The sequence below is a fragment of the Rhopalosiphum padi genome, unplaced genomic scaffold (assembly GCF_020882245.1).
Source record: "Rhopalosiphum padi isolate XX-2018 unplaced genomic scaffold, ASM2088224v1 scaffold1, whole genome shotgun sequence".
NCBI classification, from domain to species: domain Eukaryota; kingdom Metazoa; phylum Arthropoda; class Insecta; order Hemiptera; family Aphididae; genus Rhopalosiphum; species Rhopalosiphum padi.
Window position 1 is genome coordinate 12,251,635 of NW_026869996.1, and position 18,702 is coordinate 12,270,336.

The following is an 18,702-nucleotide window of genomic DNA, read 5'->3' on the forward strand; positions in this document are numbered from 1 at the left end:
ACTGACACTATTTTCTAATGTCACTTGTATTTATCCAACTATTGTGTGTATTATCGAACCCTAGCCATTTCACAAAAATTTGCTTCCCCTTCTTACGTATAATTTTTTCAACTAAATAGTCATTTGGATAGTTTGTTTTCAATATTTCTTCTGAATAAAAGCAACCAGCAATCGGTTTTCCAGTATAATCTTGTAGCTGATAAGTAGTAGGTAAAGTTTCGTTGATTTTAACAATTTTAAATATTTCCGTAGACCAGCTCGGCAAATAACCTTTTGTAAACACACCTTTGTATGTGCTTATACGGACGTTATCGCCTATGTTAAATTTATTTTTTCGTTTAATTATTTTACGTTGCATTATTTCCACTGACGTAGGATTAGTATCAGCTTGCACTGGTGTCATTCCTATAGTTCTATGTTTTGAATTATTATATTCGTTAATCAATGAAGGTAAAATAGAAACCCATTCGTGAGAGCCACGTGCCGTAAACTCTCTAAACATTTTTTCTTTCAATGTGCGGTTGAATCGTTCTACAATACACGCTTTCATAGTACTGTAAGTCGAATATTTATGTATATTGTACTTAGACATTAACGCGTCAAATGTAGGATTGTAAAATTCTTTACCATTATCGAGCTGTAATAGTTTTGGCGAGCGTTTAAGCAGTATTTTAGACATTGCAGTGGAAACCTCTTTAGCGGTTTTTGATTTTAATGGTATGGCCCACGCAAATTTCGTAAAACAGTCTATAACACATAGAATATATTTGTAGCCTTTATTTTTTTTCGAATACGGTATCATTTCGACCAAGTCGGCCTGCCAAAGATCGTTTTTACCGTAAACATTAACTCTACGCCTTGTATAATTTTTTCTAACTGGTTTGTGGAGTTCGAAAGCGATATCTCGTTTAGACATTTGGAATATGTTTTATTAATCCTGCTTCACGCAATTCTTCGAAAATCGATATTATTTCGTTTGAAACGCCTGTATTACCAGCTGCCTTTGAAGCTAATAGTAACTGCAATCTATCGACTAGTTCGTTAGGGTCGTCCCAGTATACTAAATTATGTTGTTGTAATTTCATGGATAGCCCACTTCCAGAAGGAAACAAATTTTGGATTATATCATAATATTTATTTCCACCTTTTTTAATTTTTCTCCCGTCTGCTGTGAGATGCGCTGATGTTTGAATCAATATAGATTTATATGCATCTAAATCGTTTTTGGTGTATAATTTAGGATTTTTTGAAAATATTAAATTACCAAGCCCTTGTGTTAGCGGGTAAGATATGTCTTCAATAGTCAACGTATTATCGACAAGATTAATTTCTTTTTTACCTAAAACTACTCTTCCATTTTTTCGTTCTTTAGGTCCATACGTTTTGTCTATATCGTAAAATTTATACAAGTCGCTTAATTTATAAGCTAGCGAATCACCTGTGTCATTAAAATATTGAGAATCTTCATTGTCTTGCTGTGTGGGCGGAGCTTGAAATGTTGTTTTATTAATATTTTGTTTCAATGGTTCGATAATCGGACTTAACGTTTCTGATACTAATGAATGGATATCGGCTTTTCCTTGTTTTAATGCGGTATATTTGCGTTTGATATTTTCTTTGGCTTTAATCAGTTCTCCGAGTACTTCACCACTAGCAGCCATGACTGTGAATGAGGTCATTTTCATAAAAACAACACTTTATATAATGACGAATGTATCAAATCCATGACGATATCGACCGTTGTCACGTTCACAGTCTTTGTTTATCACGATAAACTCAAATCCCCCCAGACGCCAACACGAAGTACAAAAGTCTTTAAACTCTGAGTATGACATATCACCAGAGCAATGTTCATTGTATACATGCTTTAAATTAGTCTCATCTTGTTTGAATAATACAATAAAATTAGCGTTATCGCGCAAAAGTTGTTTTGGGACTTTTGAATAACTCTGAGCTAGATAGAATACATCAACTAAATTATGACGACCTCTGGAGAAGTAAGTTCTTGCAATCTTTTGGTTTTCAGTAATAATATCGTCGAAAATAAATACAGAGTTTGGTAAAGCTTTCTCTGGTTCAATGACTTGCTCATTTTCATAGAACGTAAATAATCCGACATCAGTGCCCGATAATATATCACTTAGCATTTTATATTTGGGTTGATCCAATGTCTTCGAATATATGTAAACATTATGAAATCTTATCCCGTTTATATTGGTTAATAACGCAAATATTAAATTCGTTTTTCCACAGCCTGAAGGACCGACGATGAGTGCACGTATCGTATTAGGCAGAAGTGCTCCGTGCCTAAGCTGTTGACCAGATGTAGGTGGGTCCACGTTTTCAACTGTTAGTTTTATATCTTGTTTGACGAATTTCATTATAAATATCTCTGTACCTACAAGAATGCGATCAGTACACAATGTCTCTCGCTCGAAGAAGCAACAAGAATAAAGGCGGTGGGCTTATCAACACGCTTATAAACAAACTGCCGATCGAGCTTCACGTGCCTGGTAAGTTTATTAAATTCGATATTATCATAATAATAATAATATTTCTTTGCAGGTTATCAATACTGTGGACCTGGTACAAAATTAGGAAAACGATTAGCTCGCGGTGATAAAGGTATAAACCCACTGGACTCTGCTTGTAGAGAGCACGACATTGCGTACGATCAGAGTAACTCTATCGCAGATCGTAACAAAGCCGATTATATATTAGAGCAGCGAGCCTGGGATAGGTTCAAGTCAAAAGATTCGAGTTTAAAAGAAAAAGCTGTGGCTTGGGGTGTGACTACTGCCATGAAAGCAAAACGTAAAGTAGGCGGCGGTTGTGGTTTTAAAGCAGCACTTAAAGCCACTAAAAATGTTGTAAAGAAAAATGTTAGCGAAAAAAACTTGTTGAAATTGACTAAAAAATGTGTAGCCGTCGCGCGAAAAACATTCAAAACTAAGAAGACAAAAGTTCCACGAACAATAAATATTCCGAAAAAAGGCGGTGTGCTACCACTCATACCGATTTTCGCTGGGTTGTCAGCTCTGGGAGCCCTGACTGGTGGTGTGGCCAACGTTGTGAAGGTTGCTAATGAATTTAATAGAAACAAACCATCGCATTTGGGCAAAGGGCTTTATCTCACACCGTATAAAGGCAACTCGTATAAAATAGAAACACCACATAAAAGTGGTGGGGGTGTAAAAGCGAAAAAAAACTAATATCTACGTTACCCAGTAGAGCGTTGTACGATTTCGAACTTATAAAAATCGCTCGTTTGATGAAAATACCTCATTTCATCGGCGTGTTTACCAGAGATAGGTTATATACACGTCCTAAACGCCTAGAATCAGCGATTATTAACTTGGATACGAAGAAAGGTACTGGAACGCATTGGGTAGCGTATAAAAAAATCGGAAAAAAAGTAGAATATTACGACAGTTTTGGAAATTTACCACCACCGCTCGAGGTGCAAAAATATTTTCACGGATGCGCTATTAATTATAATTATAACAGAGAACAAAAATATAATACTACAAACTGTGGACACTTGTGTTTAAAATTTTTATCATGTACACGATAACGTTAAACGGAAACTCTAGTGAATTGTCATGCGATATTTTTCCACCTATAGAAGTAGATAATACAGCGCGGATTTGTCTTTTGAGTTTACAGACGAATAATTCAATTCCAAACATAGAACCTGGTTGTAATGCAATAGGTTTTCGTAATTTTATCGGTCAAAATGAAAACGTAATTATACCTACTGGTTCGTACGAGTTGGAGGATTTAGAATCTGTTATAAACAAATTCATGCCCAACTATGTTACCCATTTTAAATTAAAAGCAAACAGTAATACATTAAAGTGTATGATATCCTGTAGCCATGAGATTGACTTTTCAGTCGAAAACAGCGTTGCTAAATTGTTGGGCTTTAGAAACGTCGTATACACTACTGGTGTTACTCACGAATCTGAAAATACAGTCAATATAATGAAAGTAAACTGTATAAAAGTAGAGTGCAACTTGATTGTTGGTTCATTTTGTGACGGAGCGCCGAGTCAGACCATACATGAGCTTTACCCGACTGTGCCTGCAGGATATAAGATCGTTGAGGTACCTAGACACCCAGTGTTTTACAGACTCAACACGACTTCAATAAGTAAAGTAAATATCGTACTAAAAGATCAAAACGATTTTCTAATAAATCTACGTGGAGAACCGATTACAATTCGTTTACAAATAACGCGGTGATATGGCGCTCAAATTTAATATAAATACTGCTACCATCAAAAAACCCGTTAGTGTAGTACCGGCAGTGAAGAAGTCTACATCTAAACCGCCACTGAAAAAGTCTACGTCCAAATTGAAAAAAAACAAAACCAAGCTCACGAAAAATAATTTAAATTTTCTTCGTTCGTTACAATGATGGATGACTCATATTTAGATGTGACTGCTGGCTATGTCGATGATTGTAAAATAACACAAAAGCAATATCATTCGTTTACACCGTATTCAAACACGGTTTTTTCATATAACGATGAAATTAGAATAAATATCCAAAATATGGATTCTTACACTTTGCCGTGTGAGAGTTTCATTTACATTGAAGGAAAGGTAGAAAAACCTACCGATGCTGCTGGAGACGTACGTTTTTCAAATAATGGATTGGCATTTTTATTCTCTGAGATGCGATATGAAATAAATGGAATAGAGATACAAAAATTAAAATCACCCGGAGTGTCGTCTTGCTTGAAAGCGTTCTGCTCCTATACTCCAAATGAAATGAATACATTAGACAACTGTGCTTGGGACTCGGCAATGGACGGTGAAGATAATAAAAATTTTATGACCGATAATGTGTTTACCGGATGCATTCCTCTAAAACATTTATTCGGCTTTTGTGAAGATTATAAAAAAATTTTACTCAATTGCAATCAACAACTAATTTTAAATCGTTCGTCTACTGATTTGGATGCAATACGTGTTGTGGGTGCCGGAGCCACCGAACACGTTGAGAAAAATAAAAAAATTACGATTGTACTGACTAAGGTGGCGTGGAAGATGCCGATTATCAAAGTCACTGATAAAGAAAAATTAAAACTGTTGAAAGTATTGGATTCGCGCAAAACGTTATCATGTGCGTTCAGAACCTGGGATCTGTGTGAATATCCGGTACTCCCTCGAAATACTTCACATTCATGGACGATAAAGTCTAGCAGCTTGCTTGAAAAACCTAGATTTATTTTGTTTGGATTACAAACCGATCGAAAAAAAAATATAGAAAATGACGCTGGTCGATTTGATCACTGTCAACTAAAAAATCTTAAGGTACACTTAAACTCTGAAGTGTATCCATACGAAGACTTTCGAGCCGATTTTAAAAATAATACTACCAGTTTATTGTATAAAGCTTATACAGACTTTCAAAAATCATACTACGAACGAGATTATTGTGAACCATTATTATCAAAACATGTTTTTCAAACCTATACTCCAATCGTCGTCGTCGATTTGTCGTACCAGAATGATAACGTGAAATCATCGACCGTAGACCTACGAATAGACTTTGAAACCGATACAGTTATTCCAGAAAAGACTGCAGCTTATTGTTTAATACTACATGATCAGATTATAACTTATAATCCGTTTAGTGGCGATGTCAGAAAATTGTAAACCTTGTATATATATTTTATAAATATCTTATAATTATTTTTTATACCTTGTAAATATTTTATACCTTGTTTTAAAAATATAAATTGTAAACCTTATTGTAAAAACTTAATCTAATAAATAAAAAAAAACTTGTTTTAAGTATCACGCTTGTTTTTTTATTTCACACAAAATTATTTAAACAATATCATTCAAAGAGTTTGCGTTTTGCGTTCCGCTTTTTCGTGGGCTTGCCACCTGTGAAGTCGAGAATAGATGGCGAGTGGTTGAGAGACGACGGACCGTCGTTTTCGTCAACAGCAGGGCCCGTAGATTTTATACGGTTATTATACCATAGGGGGTACTCGTTCGAAACGTGTCCTGTAGAATGATTGTCTATGAACACCGGTAATGATGATGATGATGGTAGACTGGTAGGAGCATCATTCTCATTGATAAACTAAATAATTATAATCTGTCAATATAAATATAATAAAATTAAATATATGTATATTACCACATTAATTGGTCCATCGTTCTCGTCAACTGTGGAGCTTGCTGGATATGTTGCCTGCGTAAGATTGATCTGCGAACATTCACCATCGAAAAAAGACGGTGAGAATAATTGTCGCGGCGTTATATCCCATGGTTTGGTCGGCGGCGGCTGCGCATCGGTGTCATCGGTATATTGAGGGGACGGTGATGAATATTTGTTCGGAGCCAAAATTATGTGATTGGACATGGACGGCGAATACGTTGACGATGTCATCGGCGACAATGGCGAAATGTGGTTAACGATTAACTAAAAATAATAAAAATTAAATAACTATTTAATAGAGCTAGTATTAAGATTTAATTACCTCTGGTGACATTCCTCCGCTCCATCGTTGAGACCATTGTTCAGCTAATTTCCGTGCTGCACACATTTTCAGCTGACTAACAAAATTTAAGTCGATATTCTTGATGATTTGATCGGTCTGAAGGTTTTTAATAAAAATTATCATTTCGTCAACTGTTTTCGGTGGCGATTGCACATTGGTAAATTCCCGGTCTATATAATTTTCAATAATTTCAAATTGCCTTAATACAACAGGACGTATGATGGCTGACTTTCGTGCGAACGTTTCGAAAATACTCTCCTCCATGTATTGTAATTTCATTAAATCTGCACGATTTAGCAATACTCGACATCCAGCTTGTGTTTTTGATTCGATGACAAGCATATTTTCCCCTTGATACACCATACTAGACAGCGAAATAATTTCGGTTTCCAGAAATAAATTTCGCTTATATTTTTGCGGTTGATCCAAAATAAACGACAATATATTCCCCATCAGGGAAAATATACGTCTTAGAAAGTCGGCTGGCATATTAATATACCGCGATGGTGTGATAATTTGTACTACGGTGTTGAATTCGTCCGTAGGATCAAGTCCTACATTCAAAAACTTACGGCCGGTGAAGTCTAGTGTGAAATTATTACAGTCGATGAGCTCTGCAGGCGGTGTTGGTGGTACATATGTGAAATTCTTCTTGTACACTTTAGCCATGTTTCCAATTGAACCAGCCATGATTAAAATTATTTTTGAAAATAAAAACACACACTTTAAAAAACACTAAAATTTATAAAGACGGAGCGAACGAAAACTACGTGTACACCAGTTTAGGGCAGTAGACGGACTAAACAGACACCGACTCTTTAAGTCAGGAGTCTCTATAATAGGTGGGGGGGGGGGGGCATTTTTCAATATTAATGGATTTTGCTGGAATGTGAGAGGTGGTTTAAGGATATACATTATGAGTCGGCGCCACCTCGTAAAGACGAGCAGTTAGTGTGAATTTCTATAGAGTCATTTAGTTTATTAAATAAGGTGTATCTTATTGTCAACCCGACGCCAAACGTAGGGGGTGGCGACGGTAGAGTTTTTGCAAGGTATTGTGTGATTATCGATGAATTGAATATGGATCTGTGATGGTTTAAGGATATACATTATGAGTCGGCGTCATCCTGACGACATGAGAGAATATGGAATTTTAGACACAAAAGTATATCAGTTATTAATGTGTGTGTGTGTGTGTGTGTGTGTGTGTGTGTGTGTGTGTGTGTGTGTGTGTTATTCACTAATAGGCATTTTAATATTATTAGTGGGTGGCCGGTCGGGGACAATAAGCAGATCGTATCTATGTATCAAGGCTTAATGTACATTTTTGTATATTATTTCCCCAAGTATATAAGAGGGAACTTTACGTTGTGAGAATATTCATATGATTATGTATATTATTTAGCATGTACTTAAATATATATATACAATGTTACCCTCACGATTCGATTCTAACCCATAATATTATATTTTTAAATATATGATAACTGATAAAAATAAGTTATTAACTGATAAAAATAATGTGTGATAACTGATAAAAATAATGTGTGATAACTGATAAAAAAAATAATGTGTGATAACTGATAAAAATAAATTATTGATAACATGTGATAACTGAAAACGTATGTCGCACACGTACGCGATCGTTTGACGGCGGCGGCTGTGTGTGAGGGTGAGAGTGAGGGGGGTACGTTACGTCACGTACGTAGCGGCTGCGGCGGCGGCGGCTGTGGGTGAGGGTGAGAGTGAGGGGGGTACGTTACGTCACGTACGTAGCGGCTGCGGCGGCGGCGGCTGTGGGTGAGGGTGAGAGTGAGGGGGGTACGTTACGTCACGTACGTAGCGGCTGCGGCGGCGGCGGCTGTGGGTGAGGGTGAGAGTGAGGGGGGTACGTTACGTCACGTACGTAGCGGCTGCGGCGGCGGCGGCTGTGGGTGAGGGTGAGAGTGAGGGGGGTACGTTACGTCACGTACGTAGCGGCTGCGGCGGCGGCGGCTGCGGCTGCGGCTGCGGCTGCGGTGTTTGAATCCCCCTTTTCATACTACTCATGGCCGATGGTCAAATTTGACTACTGTAAAAGGGACGCATGGAATTTTACACTTTGGCAGAAACAAAAGTGGAGAGAAAATTATTAAGTCCTGAAGTGGATCTGATCCAAATCAGCAGTGTATCTCTCTATTTTAGTCGTCGCCATCGTCGTGCGTCGAGTCGTTGTAACGTCTAACATTTTATTATATCCTATCGGTCAAAACCACGGTGTATATGTACTTAAACGCAGAGAATAATGGTTCGCATGAATTACCAAAAACAAAAATTAGAACGTCGACAACAGAAAGGAGCTCATTCTTCTTTGATCACAAAGGGCACATGCCGTGCTTATTAATAAACAATAAACATTAAGAATAAGTTATAATCATTTTTCTTCCACTATTATGTACAAGATTTTTAAAACAAAGTCTTGAAATTCTAAACTACACTTTTAATTGTACAGCATCAAGATTATGGTTTTATTAGGATGTACAGACTACAGACGCATAAAATCATGTTTAGAATGTTTAAATGTACACAAAAGAAAATTTAAAAAAAACACGCGGTCCAAAAAAAAAAACGAATGATTAAGGGAAAAATACACAGAATTATAAAATTTAAATAATATTAGTTTAACGAAACAATCAGCCGTTAAAATAAAAGGTTAAGAAATATTATCCTTATAATACCCCGTAATGCAATATAAAATATCGGTTCTCAATAAATAACGTCATAACGAAATACAATATACATATTATAACTATTTAGTATGGCTACGTATAATATATATAAATTAATTAGATATGTATCAAACCCAACAATAATGTCTCTATTACATGGTGCACATTGAACTTGGTACACCGAACTTTAGCTTAGTAAACAAAAAAATTATTGATGTTAGTATACATTGTTTGCTTATTAAAAAGAGATAGAAAAATAAAATGTCACAATATCAGTTATTATTCAATAATAAAGTATGTTGTTGACATTTTCGGGTGACCTACATACCTATATATTAGGTACTTTGCCATTTCAGTACTGAAATTTTCATATTCCTAAAGCTTATAACAGCTGCTGAGCTGCATATCATAGCAATGTTTAATTTAATCTAATTTTGTTTTTAATTGATCAAATCATTTGTAGTTTAGGACTTCTAGGATAAACGGTTGATATTTGTTAATTTTTGCACGCAATTAATCAAAGGGGCCGTCCGGGGAATGAATCCTCGAGGAACAATACGTGTATCAAATTTCCTAGTCCAGCGTCCTTCTTGTTATTCATGAATTATTATTATGAGTACGACTTCGGACTTTCTAATTTATTTTTAAAAACTACTAACGACAATTTGAATGCCATTAAAATGGTATGAAATGAATAACTATTATTGTATTTATTCGGCCAAACGGATAAAATATATAAATGCTACAATACGAATCTTTTAAAAAATATGCAAGTTTTATAGTCCAATATTATTCATTTTCATTTAATTTAAAAAGATAAATATAAGTATAAATAAGATTATTACAGTTGAACGTAATTAAAAGTCAAAAGGATTAATATCAATATTATAATCAATAAATAATAGTGAATTGATGACTTTTTAAAACTATAAATAATTATTAATATATTATAACCTATTTATCTAACAAAATTATAATAAATATAAAATGTATCAATTCATGAAAAATGATAATTATATAAAATTGTTCAATAAATACTCTTGTTTCATATGAAATAAAGTTTAAAACTTGACTTTTAAATTATTAGTATCGATTATGTCAGTTACGAAGACCCTTAAGCCAATTTAATGATGTACAAAGGACGCTAAATAGTATTACACCGTGTACTATAAAATCTTTGTATAGTTGCATGTTTGGTTAATAAAAATGATACGTAAATAATAATTTTAAAAAACACCTAGTCCTCCAGACTAAGAAATATGTTTTATGTATAAATGTAATAGTTATAACTTATATTCATTGTTTCTATCTAAATTCCAACATTTATACTATTGAGCAGACAACATTATTTCATCAGAATACTAATATATAGCTAAGATGATACCTGCATTAAAAAAAAATACAATATGTTCTCGATAAACAGATAAGTAAACCAAATAAATTCGGAACAATCTCCTACACGTGTTTGCAGTTACTGGAATGATAACACGATAGTATAATATACACTGTGATAGGGAGAGAAACATAAAAGATAACATTTAAAAGCTTTCGGTCGTAAATACAAATGACTAGCAGTTGTAAGAAAACATTAATGAACTTGTAAACATATAAATATTATAAATCAAATATGATTCCTAAAGACAGCTATAGTAATGTTTTTAGGGTTTTGCCGCCCGGTTTCGTTCGCTATAGAAATGTCACGCGAAAACCGGTTCCGCACCTTTCACAGAGTATTGAGAAATATAAGCAAAAAAGTTCAGAACAATCAAATGGGGCCCATACAACCTTAAACAATATTTTATCATAATTATTAATTAAATTATAATAAAAAATATATAGTTTACTGTTGAAAACTTAAAATATTTGAGTCAAACGCGCACCATGCACCGCTTTGAAATATAGTTTATTTAATGTTAAACTATTCATATTGATTGACTTCGAGTATTGATTAACACTTAATACAATAAATTTGTTGACGGATGCATTATAAATTGTTTACAGTAATAAATTATGAAAAATAAACCTCTATCAAAAATAATAGTTATAACTTATTTGTTATTTGTATATTATGCTACATGATTTTATTTTATTTAAAATTTTAAGAAATTGATAGAATGTTTTACTTATAGGTGCATATATTTATACATGTATATTATAACAAACAAGAAAACATGAAGAATATTATTAGTTATTACCTTATGACTGAGCAATTTAATAATTCTATAAAAAAAAAAAGAATTCCAAATCCCAAATGTATTAAAATACTAAGAGATTGATTATTAAAAATTCGAGAAAACCTTATATTCACTTACGATTATCATTATATATATATATTATATAGGTACCTACTTAAAAATTAATTTTAATCACCTTTTCTCATACATACAAACACACGCGGTACACAATATATACAAACAAATATAAGTATACGAAAAAAGTATATTATGCAGCCGCAACGTATAAGTCACTCTAAAAACGCCACTTAATGTCTTACACACTTGAAATCTCAGCCTATAGAAAATGTTAACCTGCCTAGCTGGTTAAAGTAAAAACATACAAACGTACATCGTAAACTGTAAAGTAACGACCATTTGATCTTACCGCGTATCATATTATGTTCATATTTTACGAGTTGTTTTCGACGATAACGTCGAAACTAGAACGAATATTGCGAGGGTCGTAAATTTTTAGAAGAGAGTAAGCTGTTCATAGGTACACCGCGAATCAACTCTAAATCAACGGATAAACAGATGATAGAGGAAGACAACGTAAACAACGTATACGACTGATTTCGTAGGAGACTACGGCGACGACGCACAACAGATTATGATTTATATTAACCGAAATGCTGCAGGTGGTCATCTTCAAGATTTTATTGACCAAACTCGTGACAAACTTACATAATATTCAAAGCAGGACATCAATTAGTGAAACGACGGCGGCGAAGACGGTTTCCGTTTCTCGAATAATATAACAATATACGACACTATATTATGATACTATGCACTGCACTTTACTATCACTTATATCGCACAGGCATAAACACACGACAAAGGTGCGGCGGCCACTGGCACGAACGCACGACTACGGTACTACGCGCGAGGACCAATGTCGGACGCGGCGTGGGTTATTTTTATTCGGTACACGACACGCGACCTGCCGGCCGATGTAAGCACTAATCGCACAGCGAAGGAAACGATGATGTCATCGCCCACGATGATTGAAGACCAACAATGACGACTCGGTCGACTCGGATGCAAAATATTTTTTGTGGCATACTATCTAACTAGGGAGAAGATTCTTGCTGGTACATACGCGTATATGTATAATTTACATATAGCCTCCTCAAAAACATATTCACATTTTCACGTTTGGCAAGTAGGTCGAATAGGTCGATTAATTTTTGGAATGATTTCTCATATTTTTTAAATTAATTAAAAATCTAATTTTAATTTGGTCTTATTTTTAAAATGATTTGTGTATATTTTTGACTCAACTTGTCTAATTTAAAAAATAAAATATTTCGATAAATTATATCATGACTTATTCAATATAAATGAATAAGTTACAACATATTATCTTTCTGTCCATAAGCTTATTTTTATGATAATTGGTCAAACTCAATAAAATAAACACGACAATATTTAAATTTTGAGATAAAATAAAATCATACAAAAGAAGAAGGTGAAGGATCCTCTCCAATTCTGGTGTCCCGAAGATGTTCCAGTAATATATATGTATATGAGTATAATGAGTTAATAAAAAATACCTATATATTTATTGACCGATTTGAACTGACGACAAACAAACACAGGTTTTGATGATTTCATAAACATATACAACAGTTAAAATATATTTGAGTATACATTATACAGTCAAGTGCCCGTCATCAGAAGTCATATTATATTGGCTATAGATATACGGAGTAATATAATTCAAGAGAAAATAAGACACTTGATCCAGTGGCGTATTTAGGATTTAGGGTATATTATTATTTATTTATTTATTTCAGCAAAATCAATACCATTATTTCAATACAATAATCAAATTACAATAGTTAAATTATTACAATAATAATATATATAGCCATATATGCGTATTTAGTGAGAAGATATAACTAAAATTGTCGATGCCAAACGGTTCAAAATTGTATTACTTACTGATAGAGTGATAAATGGAAAAAATACATCTATAACTTTATAAAAATAACTAAAAAAAGGTAGGTTAAGAAGAGATGTCCCTCCCTCGCAAATACGTTATTATAACTTGAACAAATAAATTATTGACGCTTTAAAGTTAAGTCTAAAAGTCTCATGTACCTACTATTTTACTTCTATATTATACGACATTAAATCATACTGCTATTACTATCTACGTTTAATATATGTACAATCGTTCATTACCAGGTATTCGGGTTCAAACTAAAATTTTTGAATTTATGAAGTCTTTAAATTATTATTTTAAATATTATACAATCGATCAATTTAATACCATTATAAATTGAGTAAGACATTTCTAACGAAAAAGAATAAATTTAAAAATAATAATACAATATTAATTATAAAATATACCTAATATATTTGTATTATAATTTACTACAATATATATAGTCAATCAAATTATTGAACCTAATCGACATTGGATTTAAAATTATAACATAAAAATATGATATATATTTTATTATAAGATCGGCAGTCGTCTTTCTCCTTAACTTAAATTCAATAATATTATATAAATTTTTTCCAAAATGACCAGAGTGTAAAACTATAAAAGTAATTAATAAGTATGTATAATTTTGTGATACTATAATCAAGAATTGTATAAAGAACCACGAAAATATTTAGAAATATTTATATATTATAATTCTAAAATTTGAATCATTCTTATGATTAATGATGATGATTGATAAATGACCAAAAATTAACAATTATTATAACATTAACAGAAATATATTTTATTCAATTATAAAATTGATATATATTTGATATGATTTATAATAAAATAAATGTCAAAGTAGGTGGTACTATTGGTACTATAGTTATTACTAAAATTATAATTATTAATTATTAATCCAAGTACATAAAAATATACAATAATGGTAATAATATTATAATAATATTCATAATATTATCAAAAACATAAAAATAATTCTTGTACTAAAAGAAACATCAGAGTGACACACAATTCACATTCATATTAATAATTATTAATTTATATTTAAGTATCAAAATTATAAACAAAAAATATTCAAAATTTAATACAGACAATAAATTATATATCTATAGTGGAATGTGCGATGCAATAATTAGGTACGATTAGTGCATACGAATGAGTTTATACCTACAGCAATAAAAACAGAGAAACTCTCTAAACTAAACTAAATTGTCTTATCATAAATTTTTAAGCTTCAAGATATATTTTAGTTATATCGGAATGTTTGTGTATAAATAATAAATATATACCAAAAATTATATCATAATACATAGGAAAAAAACGAGTAAGAATCGTTTTATAATTAAATTACTACAAACTAAATGTTGCTTATGCCTGATATGCAATAAATTAATACCATTACATAATAATATATATATTTTATTATATTTGATAAAATAATCTAGACCTAATGTTTATATACGAATAAATAGTTAACTTCCTTAACTAGAATAAATTATCATAAAATAAATTTAAATAATTTAAATAACTTACATAAAAATCGTTGTGTAATACCAAACATACATATTTCATGTAAATTCATTCATTATATATGTAAAAATGTTCTTCTTCCCAAATACTTATAAAATCAATATACCTAATCAGTAATCAATAATATAATCAATGAATAATATACGTATATGCACCAGTCAAATCGTAATAAAGAAAGTTCTATCATTAATTTATGTATAATATATATTATATACACAAGTAAAATAATAATTCATTTACAATATGAAGTAGTTAAAATATATTGTATAAACTATATTTTATGTAGAATATTAAATTTTTAAATATTTATACGAAATCAATCAATTGTTCTTTGAAATAAAATGGATTTATAAGTATATAATACATATTTTAAAATTTTGATCGTTTAATCCATAATAATAAAAAATAAAAAATATATATATTTCATCATATTTTCAAAATGCAAAGATTAACCATTTTATTCAAGAATATATATTTTGTTCTGCCAAACGAACATTATGACGTTAACTTATATCATAAAGTATTAATCAATAGCGATGTAATCAATATAACTATTGGTAGTTTTTACCCTTAAACATGTTTCCTGATCATATTTCGTGAAAACTAACTTATACGTGTTCCATAATTCCAAGAATTAGGGTGTATTAGGGCTCCTATGAATCAAATAAATAGTGGCATTAGTAATATGTGCTAAAACAGATGTAGTTTTAAGAGAATTCTACACCCGCCTGTTGACTCCGTCTTACAAATATTAAACAACGCAAATTTGTGTTTAACAGAACGAATTTGGTGTTGTTAGCTTTGATATATTAAAAGTAAATTGATTTATGATAAAATTTAAAGGTTAGAACAACCCTGTTATAATATTATATTCATCGTCTGTTTTTTACGATATTTAAATGAATTTATTTAAATTTTAAATCCTGATCTTGGAATTTTTAAATATTTTAAAAATTATAAAGCCATATTATTTTCAATTACTTAAAATTTTATTTGATACTTGCGCTATTTAATAAATGTTTTATGACAATAAAAACTTCTTTTCAAAATAAAAGAACCAACGTTTTTACAGTAAATTAATAATTAATCTTATAATATACAAAATTCAATATTTTTTATTTTCAAATTACGAGTAAGTACACTGTAAATACATAGTGAGCATGCATGGCGGGGGTTTAGTAAACTCCCACACGAAGCAGAAAGGTGACGGTTACATATGTGAATTTCTACATGAACAAAAATACACCAAAATGTATTTTCCTGTACGACGATAAAATTAAATGCATTGCTTTTAGTACTGAGTTAGTATTACTATCAAGTGTCATATCTACTATCCAGCCACCACATATTATCTAGACTTATCTTTATTAGTTATTACCTATGATACGATATAGATATGAACAATCCATTTTCTTAAATTAAATACTGGTTGATAATTTAATTTTTACTGTGATTATTATTATTATTATTTATAGTATATAAAGTTTATACTACGTATTAAATGAGGATTATACCTACATATTATTATGTACGAACTGGATTTAATTAAGAATTGGATTAGATTTGTTTTTATGCATCACTGATACAAATAAAATTTAACCCCGCCAACTATACATTTAAGTTGTCAGTCATAATTCTGAATAAACTGAAAAGGAAATTTGTATTAGTTACAATTTGTTTTTTGTAGTATTTATTGCGTATCCATGAGTAATTTTAAGTAGTTATACTTATATCTCATGTATAGGAATTTACAATTTACATTCATCTGCATAGCAAATTACACTGAACAAACTTAAAAACTTAATTTAATACATTATAATTACTAACTTACAATATATATGAATAATAAAAATAATCTTTATTTTATTGAGAAATAGTATGTTGATTAAATATTATTTTAGACGATTATTTTTAACTACAAAAAAACATAGTATTTACTAAATCATAATAATCGAAAACAACTTGCCCTTTAATCAACATAATATATGCACAAGTGCTTGCTCATAAATCCAGTTTTACAGGCACGGACCAAAAATATGTATTTCTAAATTGCCATCAATCATAATAATAATACGGAATATTTTTCTGTATTATTATTATTGTCCATAAAAGCCTACATGATGAGTTGTAATAATGGACTGTAAAATATAATTGCTGGTATTTTAAATATACCTACCTACAAAAATATTTGAAGCGTTTTATCAAATATAAAACTTGTCAGAATAGAGTGATCTGTAATTATAAAAGACCGAAATACATTTATTTGATAACGGACAGAACCAATTTCTTCTAAAATCAAGTTTTCGTAATCACTCACATGCTATAGCCTCATAGTAAATAAAATTATACATTCTTTTTTTCTTTTTCATTTTTTTTTAGCCGTATTAAATACGATAAACAGTGATAATATTAAGTAAATCATATTTGATAGATTATTATTTACATTTTATATATTTCTCTTAGAGAATAATATATATATGAATGCACTATGTTTTTAAATTAGTTGAATATAGATAAGATATACATAAAAGATATAAAAGTACTCATTTTTATATGTTACATAAAAATGAAATTTAGTTACTAAATTTTAGTATAAGAATATTGTCTACAATATGCTTTTGATGTATCTAAAATAAGTTATATTACGTTTCAATTAAGGGATATAAAATTATATAATCAAAACAGAATTAAACTCATTAATCTATTTAAAAAAAGAATAATATGGTTATTTTTAAAAATATAAACTCATAAATAAATATATTTTTTGTTCGCTCGATAATTTTCAACCTATACTATAGAAATTATTAAGTATGTGATATTTAACTGATATATATAATAATTTAACCTCGAAAGTCGTGTCAGTATTAAAAATATAATTTTTTAACAACTTGAAACTATGTAAAAAAATGTTTATACTTTTTGAAATATTGAGTGTACAATGATAAAAGAATCACCCTGTATAACATACATTTAATTTAATTATTTTTTTTATAGTTAATACTTAAATATACATTTAAAATTTTAAAAACTAATGTATTTTCTATTATGTATATGTTTACATGAAATTAGTAAAGTAATTTTTATAAATACAGAAACTATAGATAAGTACTAAAAATATTAATAAATTGCTTGCAAATAAATTTTATTTTTAATGTTGAATAAATAACAAGAGTTCATTAATAAATATACAGGAAAATGGGTATTTAGAGACAAAATTAGATTTAGAATATAGAAGCATGTAATCTATTGCTTCTAAACAATGTTATTTCCTCTAAAAATGTTCGATTAAAAATTGAAGATTTGTATGTAGCAATATATTATTAATTAGTTAGAAATTGCATTAAGTTGATACTTTATTAAAGAGGTGTAATAACTTTTAAATTTTGGGCGGAGTAATGAATGTATTTATTTTACAATGATGTGATTTTTATTTTTTGCGTCTATCATCACTTTTGGAGGCATGACCAGAATGACAAGAAAAAAAATCACATATCATTGTAAAATCAATAGCTCAAGTCGCTCCACTCAGAATCTAAAATCAAAGAGAAATGAAAATTTTTATGAAAAACCAGTTTTTGACAAAAACGTTTTTGTGTTTTAGCGTAACTTAAAATCAAATAATAACTATATAGTTTTCTTTTCACTAAATGTTTGTTAGTATTACATAACAATACAATTTTCAAAATATTTTGTCTCTTTTTGAGCAATTTTAAGACACTATAATTATCTCTGTAAGCAATGTTTTGGAACTGAGCACTTCCTAAACC

At 30.6% G+C, this 18,702-nt stretch overlaps 2 protein-coding genes across 2 annotated transcripts; one reads left to right on the plus strand and one right to left on the minus strand.

Moving 5' to 3' along the window:
• The first annotated feature begins 4,419 nt into the window (after positions 1-4,419).
• Positions 4,420-5,667, plus strand: LOC132931323 (uncharacterized). The gene has a single exon (XM_060997382.1). It carries the CDS (start codon positions 4,420-4,422, stop codon positions 5,665-5,667), a length of 1,248 nt encoding a protein of 415 aa, XP_060853365.1.
• A 129-nt stretch (positions 5,668-5,796) lies between these two features.
• LOC132931421 (uncharacterized) lies at positions 5,797-13,696 on the minus strand. The gene is made up of 4 exons (XM_060997417.1): positions 12,133-13,696; positions 6,504-8,595; positions 6,161-6,445; positions 5,797-6,103 (listed from the first exon to the last, which is right to left on the minus strand). The coding sequence occupies exons 2-4, from the start codon at positions 7,212-7,214 to the stop codon at positions 5,852-5,854; spliced, it is 1,248 nt and encodes a 415-aa protein (XP_060853400.1). The 5' UTR covers positions 7,215-8,595; positions 12,133-13,696; the 3' UTR covers positions 5,797-5,851.
• Positions 13,697-18,702: the final 5,006 nt, after the last annotated feature.